Source organism: Topomyia yanbarensis, chromosome 2 (assembly GCF_030247195.1).
Source record: "Topomyia yanbarensis strain Yona2022 chromosome 2, ASM3024719v1, whole genome shotgun sequence".
Taxonomy (NCBI): Eukaryota; Metazoa; Arthropoda; class Insecta; order Diptera; family Culicidae; genus Topomyia; species Topomyia yanbarensis.
This window is the reverse complement of record NC_080671.1, coordinates 54,683,579-54,701,430: the sequence shown is the minus strand read 5'-3', so window position 1 is coordinate 54,701,430 and position 17,852 is coordinate 54,683,579. Positions and strand designations below refer to the sequence as shown.

The 17,852-nt window shown below is 38.9% G+C and overlaps 2 protein-coding genes across 4 annotated transcripts in view; one reads left to right on the top strand and one right to left on the bottom strand.

The window, feature by feature from the left end:
* The first annotated feature begins 778 nt into the window (after nucleotides 1-778).
* On the top strand, nucleotides 779-2,814 carry LOC131682382 (protein phosphatase 1 regulatory subunit 42-like). The gene is made up of 4 exons (XM_058963817.1): nucleotides 779-965; nucleotides 1,542-1,847; nucleotides 1,908-2,145; nucleotides 2,220-2,814. Exons 1-4 carry the CDS (start codon nucleotides 885-887, stop codon nucleotides 2,696-2,698), a joined length of 1,104 nt encoding a protein of 367 aa, XP_058819800.1. The 5' UTR covers nucleotides 779-884; the 3' UTR covers nucleotides 2,699-2,814.
* A 5,319-nt stretch (nucleotides 2,815-8,133) lies between these two features.
* The window catches only part of LOC131685138 (protein daughterless), a 109,610-nt gene continuing 99,891 nt past the window's right edge, over nucleotides 8,134-17,852 (bottom strand). Inside the window, exons 6-12 of one of the 3 annotated variants that reach the window (XM_058968610.1) lie at nucleotides 17,482-17,556; nucleotides 17,015-17,291; nucleotides 16,858-16,945; nucleotides 16,535-16,648; nucleotides 9,653-9,798; nucleotides 9,468-9,583; nucleotides 8,134-9,028 (exon numbers count right to left, since the gene is read on the bottom strand). In XM_058968610.1, coding sequence (XP_058824593.1) covers nucleotides 8,984-9,028; nucleotides 9,468-9,583; nucleotides 9,653-9,798; nucleotides 16,535-16,648; nucleotides 16,858-16,945; nucleotides 17,015-17,291; nucleotides 17,482-17,556 — 861 coding nt within the window. In that variant the 3' untranslated portion in view covers nucleotides 8,134-8,983. The remainder of the gene's footprint in view (nucleotides 9,029-9,467; nucleotides 9,584-9,652; nucleotides 9,799-16,534; nucleotides 16,649-16,857; nucleotides 16,946-17,014; nucleotides 17,292-17,481; nucleotides 17,557-17,852) is intronic. The other 2 variants (XM_058968612.1, XM_058968613.1) reach the window with 2 other exon arrangements.

Here is a 17,852-nt window from a genome sequence, read left to right as displayed (position 1 = left end):
CGGAAGATTTGAGGTATTGATCAGAAACCACAAAAAGTGCGCAAAAACACGTTTTTCAAAAAATCTAAAAAATAAATCTTTGAAAAAAAAAAAATGGATCTGATTTTCGTGTTCGGCGACCCAACATTGACTTAGGAAACACCATTTTTCTTAACTTCATGCAATCATCCCAAAATTTGTAAACTAGTGTTATGAATTAACTTCAATAAATAATGGTCCCGAGATCATCTAATTATTTATTGAAATCATTCCCTTTTTTAATAATTATTTTATTGAAATTAAAATAAAATTATTGGAATTTAAAGGTTTTTTTTTATAATTTTAGCCAAAAAAATAAAGTAATATTTCAAAAATGCACATTTTTTATTCAAATTTAACATATTTGAGTTTTTGTTTATCATAAAATCGTTCGAGTTTTGTATGTCAAGTAATATTTAGTAAACTATTTATAGGTTTTCCCCAGTCTGCCTCCCCCATCACCAAAAAAATTGAAAGTACTCCGGAGAAAACAGGAAGAAACTCGTTCCTGTATTCGCTTTCTCTTTTATTTTCTACTGATGTATCATATGCTATAACAAACCGGAATAAACATAAGTAAGAATTGAATATTTGAACAAACCCTAGTTTTATTATTTATATCTGCCCAGCCTATGCTCAAAGGCCTGGAGCCAATAAAGCACATGAACGACGAAAGACCAACAGCAATATAGAGCTGTAACGTAGCAACCGTTTCTAGGGGTGCGTTTGAAACCGTTGTTTACTGTTGTTTTCGGAAAAATCGACCAACGAGACGAGAAAATCTACCCAGCTAACCGCTTTCTGGTTTATCGTTCAGATTTTTTGACAATTTCCACTGGAAATTTTTTAACTCCAGTGAAGTGATTATGAAACTTAAAAAATCAGCCAAGAAAGCGAGCAGCAACTTAACTCACATCTATCTGAACGATAAGAATATCACCCAAATCGTAAGTAAACAGAGTCCATGGAACGAATTGGGTAAGCGATAATTACACCACTTCCGAATAGGCAGTCCAGATAACAAAAAACTTATTATAAAGTGTAAAGTAACGAGGCATCTATGTCCAAACATACATTAGAAAAATTTGTGATAACATCAGTGTTATTTTCAAATGAAAAATATGTTGTATCATCAATAGTAATACAGTAGAAACTCGAACATTATAAAGCGATAAGCAACGCAATGTGGAAAATTGGTTGAACGACTACAAGGATGCTTTTCAATTTAGTTTAAAACATATAATTGATAGTATCCGCAATTTATCTTGGAGTATCATAAAATTAGGGCATAGTATCTACATATCTATAAACCATACCAACACTCAGAAGCCTCTAGTAGAGTTCTGCTTACAACGGCGTATACTATGCATTATGTACAGAAAAACATTTCAAATAGTTTTGATGAGATAATCTATAAGAGCGATTCTCTGGCCTCTTTGCTATTGATCGAATTTAACTTCCTCGTGTACTTAATTACACGAGCTACTTTCCTCCCAATATCTACATTTCGTTACCTTTTCTAGACCAGTATTTATCCGTCCAAACGAATTTTAGTACTCTACTTGCACAACAATCAAATATGTCGCATCGAAAAACTGGACGCATTTGTGCATCTGACACACCTCTATCTACAGTGGAATAACATACGGAAGATTGAAAATCTGGACGCTCTGAGGAATCTCAAACAGTTGTACCTTGGTTACAATAAGATCAGCAGATTGGAAAATTTGGAAAATTTGAAAAAGTTGGAGCAGATCCACATTGAACGGCAACTGTTGGATGGAACCACACAGTTCGAATTCGACGAAGAATGCGTGAAGGCTTTGGCGGTGAGTTTAAACTGTACATTTGTGATTATTGCAAAATCCAATACAATATCTATTCGATAGAACCACCTGAAGGTATTGAACGTAAAAAAATTGCGGCTAACTCACCTAAACTCCTTGGAACCACTCTGGAAACTGGAAGTACTACTTGCCTCCGACAATAGTTTCAAATCTACCGACGAAATTACTCCGGCGATCAGCGCTCTGTACTCACTTCGCGTCCTCGATCTTCAAGGCTGTCTCGCCCAGAAAGACATCTACTATCGAGAGAAGGTCACTGCTGCCGCGGGTCATAAATTATGTAGGTCTAGTTAAGCTTGACTTGTTCTGCATTAACACAGTGTAAAATTTTTACATGACTTTATGATATTTCAGTGCTGCTGGACGGTAAAATAATTTCCCAGTCGACACGCAATTTTATCAAAAATCTTCAAAGTATCAAACAGGAGAAAAAACGACGTGCCCTGGCAAACGCCGAAGAAAAAGCCAAAACCCCCAGCAGTTGCAAGCCACCGCTGGACTACAATAGTGGCACTGAGTCCGCCCTGTTTCCGTGTAACATCGGACGTTTCAACTTTCCAACGACCAATTCATTGTTTCAGGTGACTCCAAGAAGACCCATTGTTCAGCGTTTACCTCGTAAACCAGTTCTTCGTTCAACAGTTCTAATGAAAACAATGTCAGCATCTTTCGGAGATGAACTGTTCAGTCGGGAAGAGACAAAGGATAGGTCTAGTAAAAGCAACAGCAACGAAGTGATACTGCAAGGGAAACTTATAAAGGCGGAAGCGCCAGTGTTTAAGGACAAGATTCGAATTCAACGAAAGGTTCAGTCACTTCCGTCTATCGAGTGATGGTCGCGACAGTATTTACGGAGTGCGTGTGAGTGTGATGTAGATCTACTTTTTCTTATCATTTAGATCCGCGTAGACGAGAAAATTGACTGAAAATTATAAATAAACGTTTGAAAGGTAGTGGTAAATGATTGTAGTAATACTAATTTATATTTCATATGCATTGTTTTAGTGTTAAGGGATTTGTTTAAGCGTGAGATTTCTCGTTCTTCACCGCGTAACAATGCCCCAAGCTAGATGGTCGTTTCTGAGATATGTATTTAACCCTAGAACGTTGCACTGGGGTACAAATGTACCCCACACCTTCTTTGAAGCCGTGTGAAGGTGAGAATTCGGCATTTACCGACAATTTAGAGTTGCTAGTAAGAGTAGGAAAAGGTGCTTATAGCCTTCGTGGAATCAGGCGTCAAAGTTGGCGTGGGGTACATTTGTACCCCAGTGCAACGTTCTAGGGTTAAATACATATCTCGGTTTTCGTTAGCGTTTCGTCAGGTTTCGTGCTGTCAGTGGAAATGTGACTCGTGACAATACCAGTTTAAATACTGGTTATTTTACTACGTCAGTAACAATTAGTATTATAAAAACGTTTTTAATCATTTATTCAATTAATTTAATTTTTAAAGTAAAAAAATCGTTCTCATTTTTGCTGATTGTTAATGGTTGTATTGTTTATTTTTTATAGTTTTTCAAAACATTGGCACACAAGTATAATTTGCGCACAGTAACTGCTGTAACAGTCACGTTGCGTGTTACCAACGTATTACTGTTCAGAATTATTTTTTTCATTTCACCCCATTTAGTGGTATTTTCCAAAACCCGATTTTTATACTTTCAATCTTCCAAAAAATTGCATTTTTTCAAAAATATCTAAATTCCATTTAACCCATTCATGCCCATGTTGTTTGTGGACAACAATGTTTTTAAACAGCTTTAACTTTTGTTTGAGGTAAGATTTCTTTACAAAAGCAAGTAAGGCTAATAAATGTGACTATTGCCTTTCATTTGAGTATTAGAAGTTGCAAAGATCAGCTCTAGAACTGAAGTTATTGCAGTTAGTCTGATTAGATTCCAATGTAGCAGTGCTGCCAGGGGCAGTTTATGTTGATGACGGAAAATGAATTTTTCATATATCTTCGTTATGTTGCAATATTTTTGAAAACTGACAAAACTTATCAATTTAGACTATCTTTGGCTACGTTTTCCACACAATTGGACTATTGTAAATATTTTAGGAGAATTGCACTGAAAATTAGAAGGTAAAAATTGAACTGCTTCTAGCACTGCAAGGGAAGCACCCATCTTTATGAAAAACGGCTTTTTGTGTTTCTGGATCCCACCGTTTTCAAGGAAAAATAGTTTTGAAACCCTACATGCACTAGAAAAAAGTTGGGCATGAAAGGGTTAATATCGTTTCTAGACCAATCTTTCAACTTTTAGAATTATTTTGTTTTTTCAAATCCGTTTACGGCAAATCCATTTGCACCTCAAAGAACTTTACTGACAACTGAAAATTTTGAGGAATATTCCTTTTTACCCTAGATTGGAATTTGGCCTAGCTCGAGTTGAATCCATATCTAACAGACTCCGTGACGAATAGACCAGGATTTGTGAATTTCAATGGAATACTGGCAATATGGGTATCAATATTCTTGGAATTGCATCAGGTTCCTGTGGGACCGATTCCAAATCCATTTTTCAAATTGCCATGGGGTCCCGTAACAATAGAGAAAATATGAAGAGTTTTGATACTCATATTGCTAGGACATTATTTAAATTTACCAATCATTCCCTAGTACCAGAAAATTCGGATTACCAAGACCCGAATCCGTTCATCTGGCTCAACTTTACAGAATCAAAAAGAGTTCGAGAATCCAAAACATCTAAAAGTATCCAAATCGGTTGAAGGAAGCCATAGTTATGAGCATTTCAATGTATGGGTACCCGGGTACCCTCGTTGGCCTGTTAAGTGTTTTTGTTGGACACATAACGGTTAAACAGCCCACATGAAGACAGATCCTTACCGTATAATCCTGTACGCGGTACAAATGAACTCAAGAATAATAATCGGAAGTAGACCATCCCATCGCTACTTTTATACCCTTCCTACGCTATATGATGTTGAGGCTACAATATACGTCGGTTTGACAGATGACCTGTTGTCTCTCATCTCGGGAAATGTTCGGATCAGTCACGTTTCAACCTTCGAATTATTATGGAAAAATGGCACATTTATTTTTATAACATAATATACACTGTGATTTTTTTCTTTTGTCTGATTTTCTTACTCTTTTTGTGGCATTTACAATTTCTCCTTCATTTCCAATCATCATTTTATACTAATTTTCATTGTTTTTTTCTTTACTTGCAGTTGGTATTAACACAGAAACTTTTTTCAATTTCTCACGATAAATATTTCAGCTGGATTTGACTTCATATTTTCGTTTTATATAGAGTTAAATTTCGTCCTTGCTTTGTTTCTATTTATTTTTAAAAGAGATTTCAATTGAAATATTTGCTGTTTTTTGCTTATTTGCCTATACGTGTGATATTGAACAATTTCCATCGCGCATGTTTTTTGCTGCGTTACTTTGATTATTATTTGTCACTGGTTGTTGGCTTACATTAGATAGATTAGTAGTTCACTTCCGTGATGGCCGTTTTGTTTTGTATTTTCATTTCTTGCTGATGACGATTAAAGGCAAACGAAACGTAGGAAAATTAATATAAAATAATGCGAAAATAAATGCCAACCGGGATGATTTGTGCCTGTTTAGGTTTGCTCTACTGTGGAGCAGAGAGCAGAGTGAAAGGAATTTATGTGCACTTTCTTGTTCTTGTCGGTGTTGGAAGTAAGACCAAAAAGGGGACGTAAAAGCTTCACCCTTTCAAGGAATATTTACTCTAACTGCACGTTCGAATATAAAACGTTATAAAATATATAGTTTTCCCATAAAAAATACCTTTTTGCTTGCAATTTTGCGTTGCCTTCTGCACAGTTCAGCTGATTTTGCGTTAAAATTAAGTTAATAAAAATAAACGTTTAAAAATTATTTGGAACAAAAAAGAAATGTTTTGCTTTGTGTGATTTTTTGCTTTACTTCTTTTCTAGTTTATTTTATACAATGAATAATACAGTTTACTATCTTAAACTCTTTCTTTCTGTGATTTGTCAGCTTACACATAAACATATTGATTTTCCGTCCTTTTCGTGTCGTTAACTTTAGCACGTTGTTGGTTTTCATATTTCACGTACGTTTTACGGTACGATTTTCTCTTGAAAATATAATAAAACTACCATATAAAAATACAATTAATAATAATAGATTTTAAAAAAAGAAAACTAAAATAAAATTAAGAATAACTAATGATAAAATTTTTCTATGTTTCTGCTGCTTGCGGTTTACAGTATTGAAATAATATAACTCTTCTGCTTCCTGTCATCTACTTAGCCATCTAACTAAAAATATTAAGTAAATTTTCTGTTAAAAAAAGCTAACCACTTCAGCGGGGCAGACTCATCTCCTACCATTGAAAAGAGGTTTGAAATCTTTAGTTCTATTTGTGATGCTTTAGTACTAGCTACCATTTTTTGTCTGGTTGTTTGAAGGTATAGAGAATAGCCGATGACAATACTTCCCCCCTGAGAAATGGTCTGTTTTTTGTTTACTCGATTCGTGCCCTACTGCTTTCTGTCAACTGTAAGTATGTTTTACTCTCAATCTTCTGACAAGTGTAATTGTGTAAATATCGGACCGGAGCCTTTTTAATTTAATATATCACATGAAATCATTTCGCTTGATGGTAAAAAAACGCTAAAACGGCTTACGAATCAGGAGGAAGAAAATGAAAACTAATATGTTTCTAATTTTCCATCACGATTGTCTAAACATGAACAGGAATCATAAGTACTACCATTTGATTTGCTCGGGGAGAAGAAAAACTCACCAACCAAATGAAGTTTAAACCCGCACAAACTATACACTAATCTCTCGGCTCATTGACAGTCTGGTGTAATTTATTCCTTATGTTGATCCCAAAGTGCAAAATTTACTAATGGAGTTCTTCATTGAAAAACTTCGGGGCAGTAGACATGTTCCATTCCGACTTCTGCCAGAAAGTGCAATACCAGTGCAATCCACTACCCCGGTGTTTTTCAATGAAAAACGGCATAAGTTAGAGAAAATTTAAGAATTTTCAGTATTTTAAGAGCCTCGCGATAAGCGAACAATTTTTATTCCACTCGATTCTCTGAAGTTCTACTGGGAATACAAAAAGAAGCAATTTTTCTATCGTTTCACTTCCCAATTAGGTACCTGCTCTGCAAAGTCTAACGCTATGTTTAAGGTTCAACTGAGAACGCCTCAATAATCGGCCATCTTGGAAAACGAAAGAAGCAGTTTTTCTCACACTGTTGAGGAAATCATTATGAAAATGAATCAATGTATTCGGGGCATTAGTAGAATAGCACGTAAGATTTTTCCAATGATGTGTGAAAAAACTACGTTTTTCGTTTTCCATGACGGCTGCTTTTGCAGGCTTTCTCAGTTGAATCTTAATAGATATTATGATACCATCTCACATGGATCCAACAGCTATGAAGTGTGTTTACTAAAATCTCACTTGATTAGAGCGAGAAAAGAAATAGAGAAGATTGCAATACTAAAAATCCCATGATTGAGCTTTTGAAAAAACTGAAAATGAGAAGTGTCTCGCACGATTTTGACTTAGATTCCATTACGTAAACACAATCGATCAAGATTGAGGATAAGTAAAAATTAACACTTGCTGTAAATGAAGCATAATCTACCAGAAAACCAGTCTCCGTTTATGCTGTTTTTGACTTATTCTCCTCTACTCGACACATTAAGCTGGTGTTTGTAATGAATTATTGTACTTGTTTTCAATTAAGTAAACTCAGTAAGTAGCTACTCACATTTTGTTTGTATGAAATCTGTTCGTTGCGTCTGTGTTAGTGCTAAGCATTAAAACAATCAGAACCAAAAGAGCGCCAGTGAATGATATGGAAACGGAAATAAAAATAATTTTGTTACAATACTCGTTATTTCTTTGCCACTGTTTTTGTTAGATGTTTTGATTGTTTAAAAGAAGTGCCGTCTTATACTGATTACTTGATTCATTGAGCTAATCGGACATTCGGTTTCAAATGAGGAGACTAAGTACAATACTGTTATTTTCGGTTAATTAGTATCAACTTTTTTTAGGGACAGGGCTGCACAGTCGATTTTAAGCCAAATGGAAACAAATGAACATATTCGTTTTGAATTCAGTCCAAAATAACGCAGACCTACTGTGAGTGAAACTTTCGCAGTTAATAGAAGGATCCTTATGTTTGAGAGAACAAGTCTAATTTTTATTCGAAAACTTGATCCATGTAAACTTTCCGAATGAAAAATGAATTATCGATCCAGTCGAAATTTTCGGTAGAGTCACTTCACCTTAATAAGTTTAATTTATTTTAAAAGTAATGATGAGTCTACCACTTTTACTGATATGCAAAAACGAATCCTTTTCGAATTATTTGCGCGCAATTATTTAAAAAAGAACGCAAATCATAGCCTTGGCTGATGCCCTTAGAGAAAAAGTATTACACGATTGCTGTAGAAATTTAAATACAAAACCAAACTCTTTTCCTGACCAAATCAAAAATTTGCCTGCGTTTAGCAAAAAATTTAAAAAGAAGACAATTTGCAAATAATTAAGCGCTTCGCTTCTGAATGTAAGGATGCTCTTCTCCAGCTTCGAAAATTACACTCTCAAAACAATGGTTCAATTGCTCCACTTTGGAGGCCCCTCTCGATGAGCACCTGTCCACCAGTAAAATTGTTTCTACTTGATTTTTGTTTGCTATATAGTGGGGGGCTAGGAAGTATCAGAATTTCATTCGTTTAAAAATAAATACTTTAAAAAAACCTATCCTTTCTCGGGGGTTGCCCTATCGTTTCCGTCTAGCTTTGATTTTGTCCCCATTTATCTGACCGTTTCGTAATTTGCTTTACAGTACATAGAATACTAAAAGTTTACAGATTTTTTTTTCATCAGTGTCACAAACCTTCTATTTGCTGCTTCTGACACACGCCGCACACTAACGTATAGACTTGCCTCATGATTTTTTTTTCAACACACGCACTCTCATCACAACAAACGTTCGCTCACTTACAGCCACATCCACCAGTCCGAGCACTCGAACGATTCACCTACTGTCGAATATGTACATGTGTGTTGCTTACTGTGTTATCTTCGAATTAAATTATTTAAGTTATTATGCTATTGTGGTGGCCCAGGGTTGTGGGGAAGATTTGGCGGTGGACCCTATTTGTTTCGCACACCCCATCACACAATAGATTTTTTTCGAATGTGTGCATGTGATTGTTGATGTGTTCGGTTTGTTTTGTCGAAGTAGTAGTAGTAGTTGTAATAGTAGTAGTAGAGGTGGTAGTGATAATAGAAATAGTAGATAGTCGATTGCATGCACATTGTTGTTGGTTGGTTAGCAGCACAGCCGAACCAATAGCCAGTTTTTGACGTGGGAGGGTACGCATTACACAGACATTGGAAGAAATTAGAGAAGAAAAATTATGCTTTTAACATACGATTCTTTTTTGCTTTCTGTAACGCTGGTTTCACACAGTTGCTGGTCACTCTAGTGGTTTTCTGTCTACTGCCAAATTAAGCGAAAATTTTCAATTTCTGATCTTGATTGCCGCTCAAAGGACCGCTCTCATTCTCGCTCTTGCTTGAGGTTACTTACGGGTAGTGAAGGATACGGCGTCTGGTGCAGTATGTGAGGGGGCAGTTTGGGACCGTCCTCCGCTTTTTCCTCCTCTCGCCGCTTCAGGCAGGCGGCTTTCGGGTTAAGGTTGCGTTCTGAAAGGATTTCATAGTTATCGAATGGATTCATCATATTGAACATGCAAACAGTAATAAAGTTCTTACCTCGCACTTGCTGCTCGAGCGTCATAATCACCTCGACGGCCATGTTCAGAATACCGAGCTTGGTCTGTGGTTTGTCTGATTTGAGGTGGGACATGCACATGCGACCGAGTTCCTTGAGTGCTTCGTTGATATCTCGGATGCGAATTCTGCGAAAGTAAGCAATTAGTACCATGTACGAATATTTGAAAATGACTGCACTAGTTCCGGCAGTATGATGCGTTTCCATCTAATCGATTAGTCCATTTCATGGAAACAACAAATTCAGTACTGAATAGAAAAGTAAGAAGTTAACTTAAAACTTGCGCCACTAACTTCAGGTAGGGCCTCTTAAAATAATAGATTAGGCATATTGTAAAAGTTTTCCTCCCAACTCCTTCAGCTAGATTGTCGATGATAGCGATTACGTGTTTTTTTAATTATCTGAAAGCGATCCCCGCCAAGTAGAAACATATCATAGGGACTAACCGAATCTTGTTTATAGATCAATAATCGGCAACTGTCACGAATAATTCTGCATCGTTCGCTTTTAAGACTGGTTGTATGTCTGGCACAATGTACCTTCTAGGAAGAATTTATCATAATTTTTTTCGTTGTCCATTGTTAATTATTAGATTCGACACCGCTGCTGCTGACCCATAGAAACACACGTCATCGTCGGTTATCCCATTGCGAAACAAATGTGCAAGTCTCGAATCGTTGCTTATTAGTTTGCAGAGGATTACCATGATTTAAACGAAATCGTCGATAGTATGCTGACAGAAACGTTCTTTTTCCTTGGCCATTCACGCTGCCTGCCATCGTTCTTTAGCACAAAGCTGAAAAAACTGCGTTATATATCGAACCATGCTACTGGAATCGTCGAACTTGTTTTACTGTTACTCGTTATATTGCCTAAACTGTCCGTCTTTACAACGTACTGCGCTGTAGGGATCGATGCGATTTATTGGACAACTTTTCGACTAACCTGTTGTAGTTCAACCATGTACACATACACTGTTTAAGAAAGCTTTGTCCTTATAAATTGAATACCGAAGTCATTCACTACGGTATAGCCAACATCCTTGTTATCTTTGGATCCATCAGTAGGAAAGATTTTGACATTTCCATATTCTTCTTTTGTTAACAATTTCAGATCCAGCTACATGGTGCTCTTGAGAAAATTGATTCTTGATGGATAAATCAACATTCAGTCTCTTCAGTCTTATTTTCGAAGGGATACCATGTTGGATGCAGCGTCATCCCTCCAATGCCGGGCGTATCGTAGAGCTCCATCTTTGTCGGTCTTGGGCGGCTTCCTTCCAGTTCTCCCGCACGTTCAGGGATCTCAGGTCCTCTTCCACTGCGTATAGCCAACGTGTTCCTGGCCTCCCACGAAGTTGGCGTCCTCTCCCTACTTCATATATCATTCTTCCGCCATTCGTACCACACGACCAGCCCATTGCTGTATGCCATATTTTATCTGTTTAACAATATCCGCAGGTTTGTATACTTGGTACAACTCATGATTCATGCGTCCGCAGTCGTACTCCATTTTCGCATATCCTGCCGAGTATTGTCCGCAGCACTTTACGCTTGAAGACTCCGAATGCTCTACTATGTGCCTCTCTCAAGGTCCACTTTTCGTGACCATAAAGAACGACAGGGAGGATCAGTGTCTTGTATAAGGCGAATTTTGTTGATGTTTGCAGGTTGCGGGATCTAAGCTGGTTACGTAGACCGTAAAAGACTCTGTTGGCAGCTGCAATACGCCTTTTTAACAAGTCACAAGTGTACCATGATAAACGAATGTTTCGACCACTTCAAACAAACCGGAACCAACACCACTAGATCTGCTTCTCTTTACCTGCGACCATGTACTTTACCTTGACTGAGTAGATGACTAAGCCTATCCTCGCTGTCTCCTTCTTAAAAGGCACGAAGGCCTCTTCCACTGCTCTACGATCGATTCCAATTACATAAATATCGTCCGCAAAACCAAGAAGCATATGCGACCTTGTGATGATAGTTGCGTTCCTTTGCACGCCAGCTCTTCTGATAGCTCCTTCAAGAGCAATATTGAACAGCAAATTTTAAAACTGCATCGCCTTGCTTCAGTCCAACTGAGGTTGAGATCTCATCTGCAGTCCGAATACTCGATTTTGAACCATTCAACGTCGCACGTATCAGTCTAATCAGTTTTACCGGAAAACCAGGTTCTGACATAATATGCCACAGCTTATTTCTTTTCACTGAATCGTACGCCGCCTTAAAATCAATGAACAGATGGTGGGTTTGCAAGTTGTACCCCCGGAATTTTTCTAGGAGCATCCGCAGACTGAACAGCTGATCCGCCATTGATTGCCGGATTCGCCGATGAAGAACTCCTCAAGCGGTCTCAGTCTGCTAAACGCGACAGTATTTTGTACGCCGAGTTCAGGAGAGATATCTCTCTGTTATTCGCGCACTCCAGTCTGTGTTCTTTCTGGTAGATGTGGCAACTAGAGGCAATTCTACGTCCGCCCATATTCTTAGACAATGCGGTGGATTATTTGGTGAAGCTGCTCAGTACCGTGTTTGAAAAGTTGAACCGAAATCTCCTCTTTCCCAGCAGCTTTACCGGTTTCCAGCTCATGTATGGCGTTCTTAACCTCGTCTAGTGTTGGTGGATCCACAGCTTGTCCATCATTTTCAATGCTTATTCTGTTCCTAGATACACTTTCACATCCCCCATTCAACAAAACCTCGAAATGCTCCTTCCACCTGGCAGCCGCCGTTGTTTTGACTGTCAGCGAATTTCCCTCGGTCATTGCACATAACGGGCACTGGCGCTGATTTATGCCGCGCACCGTTGAGAGTTGCATAAAATCTCCGCATACCAATCCGGTCCGTGCTTTTGTTCGTCATTCTCTGGCACTCTTCATCGAACCATCCGCTTCGTTGGCGCCGTTGAGCCGTACCTATCACTTCTCGTGCCGTTATAGTCACAGCTTCGTGGACAGCCTACCACATGCTGTTGACATTGCCAGTTACATTTTGGTCTCATCTATCCGCTCATCCAACTTCAGGCGACACTCAGCTGCTACACCTTCAGTCGAAAGACGTTGGATATTGAATCGCATTGTTCTGTTGTTTCTTGAATTCGTGACGCTGGATAATCGTGCACGAATCTTTGCTTCTACGAGATAATGATCGTCCATCTACCAGTATGTGGTCTATTTGGGAACAAGTACTGGCACTTGGAGGTGTCTCCAGGTGTGCTTTCGGATATGCTTACGTGCAAAATAGGAACTACTGATTGCCATCCCCCTAGCAGCAGCGAAAGTTACAAGCCGCACGAGATTATCATTGGTAGCAAAATGAAGGCTCTGCGTACCAATAATTGAGTGAAAGAACTGCTCCCTCCCAACCAGTGCGTTAGCATCTCCAATTATTATTTTAACACCTTGTCTGGGGCAATCTCCGTAGGCTTTATCTAAGCTCTCATAGAACGCGTCCTTAATATCATCGGGCTTTTCGTTAGTTGGCGCATAAATACTGATCAGGTTGTAGTGGAAGAACTTGCCCTTAATTATTAACACACATGATTTGTAGATATTTAGTAATGCTGAAGGATGCACACCCCAATGCTGACAGGCTACCCTGCGCAGAAAGTTTACATATGGCATCGCACGCCTCTTCAGCTCAGAAATATGAAGACTCCAGGACAATTTTGCAGTTACATGCATTCCGAATAGTTTCATCGAGTCCACACATGTAACGATTGAACCATTGATACGAATTGACGGTTGCTCTTCCATTTGTTTTCTTGAGATAACCGTAACACTCATAGTTGGAGACACCTCCAAGCCCAAATCGGACAAGCTTCGAATCATACTATCGATAGCTCTTTGTATGTTACAGCTATCTCTTAGCACAAGTCCATAAATTATTAATTGTAAATTAGCTTTAGGGAGAAGCATCCCAAGATGCTAATCTTCACCAGCTCTGCAGCAAAATTGATCGATTAGGAATAAACATATTATTAAAACTGGATGTGTTATCTTGGCAGCGAGAATGCGGAAGAAAGCTGTTGATCATCCATTTGTATCAAAAAATGAAGACGATATTACGACAGCGTGCTTGGTGGCCTGGGATGCCAGGTGATGCAGAAGATTGGATTAACTCGTGCTGAATTAGTGCGATCAGTGTATCTATGTCCCAATGTTGTCTGGGATACGATTGCGATGGACATCAGATTTTAAGGCACGATATGCCTTATTCTGCTATTCTGCTCATCGATTTCGATACCTGATAGCGAAAACAGTTAAAATTCTTTTCTTTAGAGAATACGAAAATGATACAATTTCGAGAAATGATTCCCCAAAACAATTAGGACCGATAACGGACCTCCGTTCAATGAGGAAGACTAGAAATATTAGTCTTTAGAACGTGGTATTCAGACGACCTATTCTACTACTCTGTTTCAAGATCAGATGATTTGGTTGAAGTATGCGTGAAAATCGTGTACAAAACCATGAGCGCGGCCGCATTCCATAGTGCCAATTTCATCGACATGTGGTGTGCGCGACGTTACATTTGCTAGTAGAGCCGACAAACGGAGGATTTCCGTCCCCAAACCTGAAATCCAGAGTAAGACATCCGAAGTAACTTTTCGAAGGGCCATCGTTGAATAGATGACTCGATTGTTGGATGGTTCGAGTACCCAATCTCTTTTTAATACACAGGGACGGAATGACCTGGTGGAAACGAACCGATTAGCTCGACGCTGCTGAAGAGTTAAGAATATAATTAAGCAAATCTTGAGCGTTTTTTCAAAACGTCATATCTGCAATGAGTTACTCTCTTTGTTTACTTTCTCTTTCGATTTTTACGGCGTCACTATAACACTTTTCACTTATTTTAAAGTACAGATCGAAAGACGGTGGTTTTAACTAGCATATTATGCAAAGAGTTGAGGGATAAATGTTAAAATGACCGAATTATTAACAGAAAAGAAAGTAAACAAAGAGAGTAACTCATTGCAGATATGTCTTTTTGAAAAAACACTCAAGAAATGTTATTATTTTCAATCAGTTTCAAGTTGTGTTCGAAAACTGACACCATGAGCTGGAAAAGTTTAGTGATGAATTAGAAATAAGGATATACACGGTAGCCTTGAAAAATCTAGAGTGGAGTCGAATCGAGGGCAGCTCATATAATTTCACTTACGTGAAGAAATTGAAATAAGAAATGCTCATTGTTTCAAGGAATTGCAGCCGACAAGACAAAGAAGTTCATTGTTACATGAATTTATTTACCAATTTTCAATCCAAAAAGTTCAAGGCTTGATTATTTCATGCGTCGATTACTGCCTTTTTTGCGAGTTGCTCGTCTCATGCCACCGGCAATCGGTCGACAATCCACGGCATACACCACATTCCGTACTCGTTGCCGTCGCCGGAAGAATCGTCTGGTCCGAAAATGTGTGGAACTGCCTTTGCCAACGAGATGTACTTTGATTTTTGAGTCGTTCAGAGACCTCCAGCGGGCAGCTTCTAGGTTGGGTCAGTCGCATACTCAGCACACAAATGAGGTTGGAAATACCTGGGCAAGTTTAACGAAGTCCCATTCGTAGCGGATTCCACTGCTCTGTATTCTGTCATGATTTCTCAATGAACTCGGTAAGCTAGTGCGCGGTGTCACATCGTGTAGACGCGCCTCGAATTTATCATTATCCAAATATATGGTGTCTTGGCTCTAACACTGTTGTATTCGAATATCGTGTTTGATGTTGCTCTACAAAATGAAGTTTTCTGCCTTGGATAAACTTATGAACGTTGTGCCACCGCAATTTTATTCTCTGTGATCCAAATCTTAATGACTTCTTAGTAAGCCAAGAGACAAAAGTGAGTTTAGCTTATGCTGGACTGGATGGCGGACACTGTTTCTGCGCTTGGGGGTGTGTTTTCGCGGCTATTACTAAGAAAGAATCCGGTTTTTGTATGACATTCAATGGAGTTTAGGACACTAAGGAAATTCACTGCTCGACAAATTTTTAAGCGTTTTTTTCGACGAGTTCTTTCCACCACAAGTCACCGCCGTCAATATCATTTTTTCTCTATGACAACTCATCAACTGAATTTGCATCGATAATGCCGTCATTCTTGCAGAAATTTCCAAGCTGATAGCATCTAGTTCCCCGGGCCCAGATGGCGTTACCTCGATTTTTGTCAAGCAGTGAAACAGCGGGATTCTTGAACCATTTCGGCGGGTCTTTGAGGCATCACTCACTCTCAGCTCTCAAGCTATCAGCTATCACTCAGCTCACCTGTTGGAAAGCAGCCCACATGTTTCCAATAAATCCGGCATCCCGCAAGGAAGCGATCTCGGCTCAGTATTATTCCTCCTCAACTTTAAAGACGTCAATAATGAATTACAAGGACCCCGCCTATCTTTCGCCGACGATATGAACATTTTTCGGCAAATACGGGATAAAACCGATGCCAAGTTTCATCAGAGTTAACTGGAGAGCTTTAGTGCGTGATGATCTAAACAGATTGGTTTTATACCCGAGCTTTCACGCGAAAACGCCATACGAATCAGTTTAACTATCATTTGTTCGTCTCGAGTGTTCCAAAGCACGTTAAGGATGTCGCAGTTATCGTGAACTCGGCACGAACGCCCAATCCACATAATTAATGCTTCGTGGATAAGACATCAAGACAGCTTACGCCCATTGCCAGAACTATTTGTTGCAGATAATCACAAAGGAAAATTCGACAAGTACGACAAACCTTTGAATTGTTTGGGGAATAACTTTTACGGATTTATAGTCTGTTCGTGGGTACCAATAAGTTATACGAATTCTATTAATGGAAACGCACCATACATATTTATCACGTAATGTTAAATAAACTATCTTACCGTTCACGTGCGTTGTTAGCTTGCCGCCTCTCCTTCTCCTTACGATCCTTAGTGACTGGATCGATATCATCATCGTCATCGTCATCAGCACTAGAACAACTACGCGAAGTTTTACTAGTAATGTTCAAGTATTTACGAATAATTCAAGCAGAAATATACCGAACACACACAATAGATAAAATGAAAAGAAAGAAAAAAAAACAAAGAAAAACCAATGAATTACATCTACTGTTTTCAAATCAAACAGAATGAAACTGAAAGTCAATCATTGCGATCTAACTAACCACCTACTAGGCAATATACCGGCAAAGCTATGAACTTACTATTTACGCTGCCTCTTTGCGCCCTTAGACGAGCCTGTTACTGAACTACTCGGTTTCGAATCCGAATCTGGCGGCTCCTTGCGTTTCTCTGCAGAAAGCAAATGAAGGTCATTCGTTAGTTTCAACATTCTCGAAACAACATTGTTTGCTAACTGACTGGTATTGACCGCCATCGGAGTGTTCGGCAATCGCTCCGTTTTCACTGGTACTAGACCGCCGGCTGCCGCTGCCGATGGTGGTAAATCACTGGTTGCGTCCTGGTGCAACTGAGAGCTGCCGGAAGGGCCAATGAGCGATGAACCTCCAGCACCACCGGATGCATTGCCGTACGGGGAGTTGCCGTCGAGCGAAGAGAGCGATACACCGACCTGCGGTTCGCAGTGATTCCGCAGGATGTTGATCGCATCATCGAGACGCTCTTCCATGCGGGTGCCCTGGAAGAAGAATGGAATGGTATCGGGGAAAGTGTTAGGTATGGTACAATAATAAGCGATCATTTTCATATTTCACAGAATATGCTGGCAACGAGATAGTCGGTTTGTTTGTCTGCCCAACAATCCTAAACGAATAGGACTTTGGATATTATGGGCTTATTATCAGTCCAGCAGAATCAAATTCACTTACCGTTCCATTTTCAGAGTGTTCTCTAAGCAGCGACACAATTGCATCGTCCAACGGTTGGATCTCGGGTGAGTTAGCCTAGACGTTGGATGGTTGTTGGTGAAGATACGAAAAAAAAGAAACACAAAAAAGAAATAAAAAACATGCATCAACAAAAAGATTATAGAAAAAATATTGACATTAAAATAGAACAAAAAGCAAAGGGGAAATAATTTTGGTGCGACACTAAACGAGCAGGTTTTAGTGAGTTACTACGATACACAGTCACGGATATGGTTTCAAAAAATTGCAACAGTGGCACCATTGTTGCCGACCTATCCCAACATGCCAGATACCTTATACGAAGTACACTCATACGAAGTTTCCGTAAATAA

Excerpts from the sequence above, each read along its gene's own strand:
- LOC131682382 (XM_058963817.1), top strand. The coding sequence starts at position 885 with ATGAAACTTAAAAAATCAGCCAAGAAAGCGAGCAGCAACTTAACTCAC. Across the intron at positions 966-1,541 it reads ATAAGAATATCACCCAAATC|ACCAGTATTTATCCGTCCAA; the intron begins GTAAGTAAACAG and ends TACCTTTTCTAG. Across the intron at positions 1,848-1,907 it reads AATGCGTGAAGGCTTTGGCG|AACCACCTGAAGGTATTGAA; the intron begins GTGAGTTTAAAC and ends TCTATTCGATAG.